This window comes from Anas acuta, chromosome 16 (assembly GCF_963932015.1).
Source record: "Anas acuta chromosome 16, bAnaAcu1.1, whole genome shotgun sequence".
Taxonomy (NCBI): Eukaryota; Metazoa; Chordata; class Aves; order Anseriformes; family Anatidae; genus Anas; species Anas acuta.
Genome location: NC_088994.1, coordinates 14,049,788 through 14,058,728, shown reverse-complemented (window position 1 = coordinate 14,058,728; position 8,941 = coordinate 14,049,788). Strand labels below are relative to the sequence as shown.

Here is an 8,941-nt window from a genome sequence, read left to right as displayed (position 1 = left end):
TATAACCAGCAAAAAAAATTAAAAAATCAGACATCTATTGGCAAAGAGCTAAGACTACAAATGAATTGGTATACCAAAGGAAAGAAAAAGAAGTTTATTAAATAAGTTTATTAAATGGGCCATGGAATTTATTTCTTCGATTGAAATTAATTATGTGGGACATTTCTTGGGTTTTCTTTTGGCAGAACTTTGCTGGAAATTTAAGAAATGTCTCCATTTTCCTGTACTTTCCACTCTAAAAGTGTTTTGCTCCTGGAAAAAAAAAAAAAAAAAGAAAAAAGTGTCACTATTGTCAGACCCTGCTTATGCTGGTAGTGTATATAAGACTGTCCACTGAAAAAGGTATAAAACTGCATAAGTTTGAAAAGAAGATTGGTAATACTTAATGAGATTCAAGAGGGTAATTTTTCACTGTGAAATACATTATACTGCTACTTTTCATGTATTCTTCAAGTATGTAACTCTAAAGAATGAAATAAAGAAAACCCTGCTGGTTTACATTTTGACCATGTAAATTACAGCTGCAGAAGTATTTTGATATTTTTATAAAATAGTTTTGCAAGTGTAAAATGAGATTCCTATAAACATTTCCATCTTGAAGTCTACCTTTCAAGTAGCAAGTATGTCATGTATCTCACTACAGATTTTACTGTTTGAAAGTAAAAGTTTGAAGTTTGAAAAGAAGATTGGTAATATTAATTATTAATTATTAGTAATATTAATTATTAATTATTTAGTAATTTTATTAATTATTAATTATTAGTAATATTAATTATTAATTATTAGTAATTTTATTAATTATTAATTATTAGTAATTTTAATTATTAATTATTTAGTAATTTTATTAGTTATTAATTATTAGTAATTTTAATTATTAGTAATATTGGTCTGTATTCTGAACCTGTAGACAAAATGTTAAAATGCAAAGAGGCGGTATTAAATGCAAACATCTACTATGGTGTAAGATTTTTCTTAATGAGATGTTTTTAATTTAAAGATATACATAAAAGTATGCAAAAAGCAAGTGTGTTTGTTTAGGTTTACTTGATAGAAATTTCTGTAAATTGTATTTTATATGACAAAATATATCACTGTACATTAAAATATGGGACTTCACAGGTTTTTGTTACTATAAGTAGAATAAACATCTACAGTGAAACGTTGTCCATTTCTTAAATCTGTACATGTGTATTATTTTCTAACTAGCTTTGCTACTTAACATGCCACCACAAGAGGCTGATGGCACACAGGTTTCATTTCCATCTGTTTAACAAAAGATATTTTACAGGATGCCACCACGCCCAACTGATACTTACTTGTAGGTGTTCTGAAAAACACGTGAAAGTCTGTTCTTGTGACTTTTTCTCTCAGTTCTAACACATGCCCTAATTTATTCTGAAGATTTTGTTGTTTGAGTTACTTTCAGATTTTACACCAAAAAGATCTGGAGAAATGAATAACTAAGTAATCTATTTTGGCTTTGAGCTGTGGAAATACTAGATTCCCAGACCTTTCATTGTTGTGAAATAGATAGGTGAAAGTTTTCTTTTTCCTTAGAGGAAACACTCTTTTATCACAGATTAGTTTGGAGAATCTGTTCACCGTTAAGGAACCATAAATGCACCTCGCTCATTTTCATGGCATGATGCGGTAATACCACTTGACAACTCCAGAAGACTGGAAAGGGGCTCTTTTTGAGTCGGTTTATGTCAGAAAAGTTTTTACACACAGGTGCATTCCCAAGGCGTTTACCTCCACCGTACCTGCGTGTAGCAGGCTCCTGCCTCCAGTGCTGCGGAGACGTGCTCCTCGGGGGGAGGAGGGGAGGGGAAGGCAGAAAGGGAGGAGAGAGCACCCTGCGACAAAGAAACAAAACACACGTGTTAATTTAAAAACATCGTGGCTTTTTTTCCTCCCACGATTTCCCCTCCTGATGGCTGGTGCGCGGGTGGGCAGCTGAGGCAGCCCCGGGACCGTGTGCGTAGCCCCGGCCGGGGCCGCTGAGCTCCCATACGGCTTTTTTTTTTTTTTTTTTAATTTTATTTTTATTTTGGCTTTATTTTTAGGCACCGGGAGCGGCTGAGGCCACACAGCCGCCGAAATGAGCGAGCCTCGTTGTGCTCAGCAGCTGAGCTCTGCTGCCTGCTCTGCGGCTGCGGTTCCCTCAGCGAAGGCTTTGAGGTTCTCCGACTCGTGTTAGGCGATGCATTCCTGCACCATTCGCATCGAATGGGGAGGCTTGACGCGGAAAAAAAAAGCAAAAAAACCCACCAAACAATAGGCTTAAAACCTTTGCAGCCCTTCCTCCCCTCAGCGCTCCCCTTCCTTCCCCTCGCCGTTCCCTCACGGACCGCGCTCTCCGCGCCCACCCCGCCGCTTTCTCCACAGCCTAAACTGAAACAAAACGCACAGCCCTCGAAGCCGGGACCAGCAAGGAGGGCTCAGCACCCGTCCCTGCGGGGCTCGGAGCCCGATGGTGCCCGGCAGGACGGCGAGGGGCCGAGCCGCCGCCTCATGGCGGTTGGCGAAGCCGCCCTCAGGGCGCAGGCGCCGGCAGGGGGGCGGTTGGGCGGCTGTTGGCGGCGGCTCCTCGGTAGGCCTTGCGGGGTTGGAGCTGCCCGGGGGGAGCCTTCGGTCCCCTCAGCGCTAGGGTGGGCTGAAGGGGCGGCGGGGACCCTCCTGTGTTGGCATACTGCTCTCTGAAAAGAGTACTCACTTCTGGTAACTTTTCCAAACACGCACCAGCCACAGCGCCCATCAGAAGATGGTGCTAGCTGGGGGGCATGCTCGCCTTGCAGCTGAGGCAATGGGACTGGTGAGCTGCTGCCAGAAGAGGCAGTCCTGCTCCTTCCCCGCGCTGGGCTGTGTGCTCCTGCCCTCCTGTGCATTGGATACAAGAGCTGTGCAAGGACAGCGTGAGTTGGTGCAGCTGGATTGTCTGGCAGAACACTAATCCTGTCAGTAAACCAAAAAAATCTGTCAGGGCCGATCCATTTTGTCATAGTCAAAATGGGATATGAGGGTGTTTTCTTTTTTTTTTTTAAGATGAGGTTGTTAACATGTGTAGGATGTAAGTACCTTCGATACTTTGTCAAAACACACACACCACTTCACTATCCTTCAAATGTAGTGAGGTGTCCTGCAGATTTGAGAAAGTACTTCACAGGTGTTCTGAAACACCGAATAGCCTATGTAGTGTAGGTATCTTTTACTACATGCAGAATCCCTGCCAGCAAGTAGTTAGGTAGACAGTTGTAATTATAAAGTAGTATTTCAGTTTGTGAGACTGTTAGACTTCCATGAGGCTGAAATATCTGCTCATTTTCTGTTGTCTAAAGAAGCATTGAGTTATGTGCTCTACTGTAGAAACATTTCAAAATAGCCATGACGTGAACTGGCAGAATAAAGGATGCTTGTGCATCTTTCTTCTTGAACCCATACTGATGCTGCTGCCTATCAACCCTGGGAACTTCAATCTACCTTTGTGCTAGTGCCATTTATTTATTTATTTTACATGTATATAGTTTTACCATGATATAGCCGTTGGAGAACACGGGAAGGTTTGGGGCACGGATATATTTTTTATATACACAATATCTTAACTGCTGTTCTTAGTTCCATCAGCGTGCTTGTTAACGAATTTGAACAGATGATAAAACTGTAAGTATGGAATGTAAGCTTAGTATTTCATGTTTTGTACTTGTGCTGCAACCCAAAAGAACTAAAATCATAGCACCGAGGACCGAATTGTACTGTGGTCATTTTGAACCCTGAGCTGTGCTGTCCTGCCGCTCCGTAGTGAGACAGAGGTGCGCTGTCCCACCGGCCTGAAGAGACAAGTCTGGGCAGAAGATAAACCAGGAACCAGAAGTAGAGAAATTCTCACAACCTTATTGTACACATATTTTGGATATTCATCTTCTAGCTTTTCAAGACTGTTCATTCAAAGTAGTTCATCTTTTTACCTCAGTGTATGAAGTTCCAGGTGCCTCATTAGACCAAACTGAAAATGTCACTGATAGTTTCTGATCCCTGTTCTCCTTCCTGGGATAGCTCAATGCCTCCTGACGGATAGTGTAAGGTTAGTGGGGTAGGCTTTGGGAGATAATAGAAAGAGAAGAGAAGTCCGTATGAGTCCAGCTCAACATCCCCCTGGGTTTGTGTTCAGTTTGTCAGTACTTGAGACCAGTCCCTAGGGAAAAGTACGGGAGCAGTGGGTGAACAAGAAGTTTAATCTCTAGTAAGATCTTCACGCTCTTTGGAATGATTTAATGTAGTGTGTTTCATCTTACACTTCAGATAATTTTCACTCAGAAACCTTTAGCAAGGCATCCACTCACAGTGGATCCACATAGCTAGTGCTTCTGCATCCTCCTCTTCACTTTGTATTCCAGGCAACGTTTAGCACCTGCTTCTCTGCCTGGCCTTATGAAAATGCAGGTACAGCATCGGTTTTATGGTTCATCTTAACCACCAGCTTGTGTATTGGTGGTGAAACATGCTGGCAGTAAGAGGCAGTGTAGTGCAGCTCGTTCCAAGCTTGCGTTCTGCTGGAGGTGCCTACTACAAATGCTCAGCGTCTAACAGAATTTAACGACCGGCAAAGGTGGGAAGGCTGTTTCACTCAGAAATGAGTAGTGACATTGTTTCTTAGGTAATCCAAATCTTCCCCTTTCTGAGGTGTATTTCTGTTCAAACAGTATGCTGTTATAGGATTTCTTGAACTGGGCTTCAGAAGGGTGCTCCCTACCTTTGTCCCCCTCAAGTCTGAGGAAAATCGGTTGTGAGACCCTTCCTGATAATGTCTGCTCTCACTGTAGCAGGTATGGAAGACCAAAAGGGTCCATTTGGTTCGTGGTGAAATGAATCAAAGTTAAATTTCTGCATCCTTCCCGGGAAGCACATAGCTCTCTGCAGATGGGGCTGTGGGACTAATTCTGATTAAAAACATGAGATAATAATTAAAAAATAAAGAAATCACAAACTGGTCAGTAGTCAAATGCAGATTTATGAGGAGAAAAAAGACTTTTGGGGAAGTAACTTTAGCTTTTCTAATCAGAACAACTTCATCTCAGGAGTTGTTTCTTGGTTTCCCTCGGAACCTTTGCTGTCACAACGAATGTGTCACGGTAACTCTGCCCACGGTAACTCTGATGTCCTGTAAACGAGACTTCTGGCAAACTGAAGTGGAGCACATCACGTTTGCTGGATGGAGAGTGTGTTTTGGCTTATTACGTTTTGCTGAATTGTTCCCGTCAGTGCCAAAATGTGGACAGGTGAAATGCAACCTACAGAAATGCTTGTTTTTAAAGTCCTGTGCAATTATAACTTCAGTATATGGAGTCTTCGCTTGTAATTTGTAAATTTTCTTGTGCGTTATGTGTATTGTCAATATATTGATGTTAGAAAAAACATTAAATGGCAGTTTTGGATATTGTGAATGGAATAGTTGGTGGGAATTAAATAGCCGCAGTTTGAGCAATGGTTTTAATATTTAATTATTAAATATTATAGTATCAAATCTAGAGTTTAACTGGAAAGTAAATGAGAAGATCTGACAGTTTATAGTGACAGTGTGATACTCATAGTAGTAACCAAATGGCTTGAACGTATATTTAAAATTTTAAGCAATTGATTTGTTGTTTAACTTGACTCTCTTTGCTTGCTCCTTAAAGTAGAAAGTTTGGAGCGAGGATTTCTGCTTAAATGTGAGATATGGGTTGTGTTGCCTTTTTTTTTTTTTAAAGACTTTGTGAAAATGTTTGTTTGTTTGTTTTGAAGCTTAATCATGAAGTCCAACTCAGGAATCTTTGAAGGTGGTGTCTTTTTTTTTTTTTTTTTAATTTTCTTGCATAGCTTGTGACTGAGATTTTCAACCTTTACAACCAAAATGCAACTCTTTTAAACTCTTCAGACAGTCTCTGAGAAGTGCTCTCTGCAGGATCCAAGGCAAACTTCTTCTTAAAAAAGTCAACTTTTACACATTTTTTAAAAAGGCTTTTAAAAAGGCTTTAAAAATGAATGGCTTAAATTATATACTTGGTAGTTCTCCAGAGGTATTTCACAGACTTCCTTATAGGTTGACAGCTGGTCTTCAGAAACAGGAAGTTATAATGTTAAGCATTTAATACTGCATTTTCTTCTTTGTTTTAACAGCTCAAAAGGAAGCGAAGAGAAACAAAGATAAAGCGACAGAGTTTATAGGGGCATCAAAGAAAGCTATTGCTTCAGCATCTATGGTGGAGAAACATGCATCTTCCCTCACTAAAAATTCTCCTCCAAAGAAGTCCCCTTCCGTGTCTAGCACATCATCGCTAATGAAGCAGACGCTTAAACCTGCTGGGAGTTTCAAAGGTGAAATTCCCAAGAAACCATGCTCTTCAACAGGCGGCGTTCCTTCAAAACAACCAGCTTCTTCTCATGACTCGCCAGCTTCCAAAAAACTAGCTGCATCCAGTTTGGCTGGAGGACTCAAAAGGCCTTTGCCGTCTTCCGTTTCCACTGCATCTGGAAGTAGTCAAGCAAAAACACAAGCTAGCCCTATCCAGTCGCAGCCCAACTCGCAGATTCGACAACATATTCGTCAGTCCCTAAAAGAAATTTTATGGAAGAGGTGGGTGGGAATTCAAAGCACTTATTTTATATAGGAAGCTACAACTAGAAGTAAAGGGTTAGCCTGCAGAGTTTTGTTTCTTTCTTGCTAAGTGATACTAAGGGATTTAATTTGTGCTAGAAATTACTACAAGTATTTTTAGCATTAGAGCTTTATTAGATATAAAAAATCTGATGCCAAATAATTGGGCATGTGAAAAAGCCTTTAAAAAAAAGTCACTATCCCATTTGTAGTGAGAGACAATTACAGTTGAAGAATTAAATCACAGCATAGAGATGTTTCTAATGCAGGTGACCTGAAGCTGATATCTGGCAATGGTGGTGTTTGGAGATGTAGGGGTTGTACGAAGCATAGTGTAGGGAATATCACAGTGAAAGGTTGGAAGGGCTTGCTGAGGCAGAGGTTCCTTCTTCTCCCAAAGTTAGCAACTGTACTACTTTTTTTTTTTTTTTTAAAAAAAAAAAAAAAGCTGAAACATTGTCCCACAAATATTAAAGCTCTTGTCAGCTGTCAAGACTTAGGCCACTGTGCTCTGGTAGTGTCTCTGAAATAGAAATGCTGTTCACAGTGGAGGGTCTAAGATTAAAACTGAAGTGTTTTAGCTCCCTCAGTAGCTCATGACAAAAAACAACAACAACAAACTAATTGCAGTGTCATGAGTAGGAGTATTTGTAAGGACTGACCTGGCTTCAGTTCGTTAAGGCTGTCTTCCGTGGTCTTCTGTAGACAGTAGCAAAAGGTTGCCATAGTTGACATTTTGAGGTCCTGAGATGGACTTTGGCTTTGAAATGTGTTTTAAGGAAGTCCTCACTGAGTGAATAAAAGCGTGGTTAACTCCTTCCTCTGAAAATGTATTTTTTATGAATGCTGCCTGAAGAGTTCGTGCCTAACGTAAATGCGCATACCCTTTCTTGTTTTTAACAGAGTCAATGATAGTGATGATCTGGTCATGACAGAGAGTGAAGTAGGGAAAGTAGCACTCAATATTGAAAAGGAGATGTTTAATTTGTTTCAAGTTACGGACAACCGATACAAGAGTAAATACCGTAGCATCATCTTCAATCTCAAGGACCCAAAAAATCAGGTTTGGAATTTACTTAAACAGTAAACGTACTGAAATATATTCTGTTTTTTAAATAATACATCAATATGTAGTTTCAAGAGAGAGACTTATGAATTATGCTCTAAAAAATTGTTTTAAAGCCATTCAAATATTAAAAAATCCAGTTGGAATGGAAGTCCAGTTGGATTGCGTGTTTTTATTAAGATTGGCCTTTGTAGTGAAATATTTGTTTATTGAATGGCATTCTTAGAAAAAAAATAAATGTTTTTCTTCTGTGACGTTCTGTGGTTTGTATGGGAGACCACTTGTGTACATGATAATTTATCTTTTAAAGGAAAAAGAAGCTGGTGCAGATGGGAATAGTGACTAGACAACGTAATTTTTTTTTAAAAAAAATTCTACTATAGATATGAAACAGGAGTGGCAGTTCATCTCTCGAAATTCCTGTTCAGTAGAATTGATAGTATATTTTATGGTAATGTGGAAAATTCATACTTCATGATGATTTCATCATTAGTTTCTGGTTGCTGCACCGTGCTAAGTTTTCTTAAGATTAACTGGCATTTTTAATAGGGAATTAAGAAACCTGAAAGGGTTTTGACAGTCCAGCACTGCAAATCATGTTAGTTGCTTAAGTTATTCAGCATGGCAACAAAGTGGGTTTTTTGTTTTTTTTTTTAGGGACTTTTTCATCGTGTTCTTCGTGGAGAAATCTCAGTGTCAAAACTAGTGAGAATGAAACCCGAAGAACTTTTATCTAAAGAACTGTCTGTATGGAAGGAGAAACCAGCCAAAGCGGTAAGCAATGCAATTCTCCAGTGTGTCCTTAGATACGAACTAACAGTAACTTCACCAGCCCTTACCACCCATAATTTATTGTTTTCTTCCTAATGAAATATGAATAACGTAAGCTTTTTCTCTTCCACTAGCCAACCGATAAGAAAATACAAAATAAAATTATAAAATCAGTATGCAGACTTGTTACTAAAGTGTTTTTGTTTCTCTCAGATGTTAGAGTCAAGAAACAAATCACACGAGATCAAGAAAGCAGCTGTAAAACAGGAACAAGTGCCAGATGTAAATATGGAAGATTCTCCCCCGGTGTCTGATTCTGATATAAGTATTAGCTATTGCTTTAGCATGGAGGTGCCAAGGGAGATAAATGCTAACTAGGGCCTCAAATTTTGTATCAGAAATGCAGGTTGTTTCAATGAACTGTAAGAATGTCACCTAGTAGGTGTGCTATGAGCATTTTCCTTTTGGTT

General features: G+C 39.6%; 1 protein-coding gene across 1 annotated transcript in view; it reads left to right on the top strand.

Moving 5' to 3' along the window:
* The first annotated feature begins 4,801 nt into the window (after positions 1–4,801).
* Positions 4,802–8,941, top strand: part of LOC137865674 (death-inducer obliterator 1-like) — a 47,047-nt gene continuing 42,907 nt past the window's right edge. The window contains exons 1-5 of the mRNA XM_068700935.1: positions 4,802–4,823; positions 6,157–6,613; positions 7,538–7,697; positions 8,358–8,474; positions 8,685–8,753. Coding sequence (XP_068557036.1) covers positions 4,802–4,823; positions 6,157–6,613; positions 7,538–7,697; positions 8,358–8,474; positions 8,685–8,753 — 825 coding nt within the window. The remainder of the gene's footprint in view (positions 4,824–6,156; positions 6,614–7,537; positions 7,698–8,357; positions 8,475–8,684; positions 8,754–8,941) is intronic.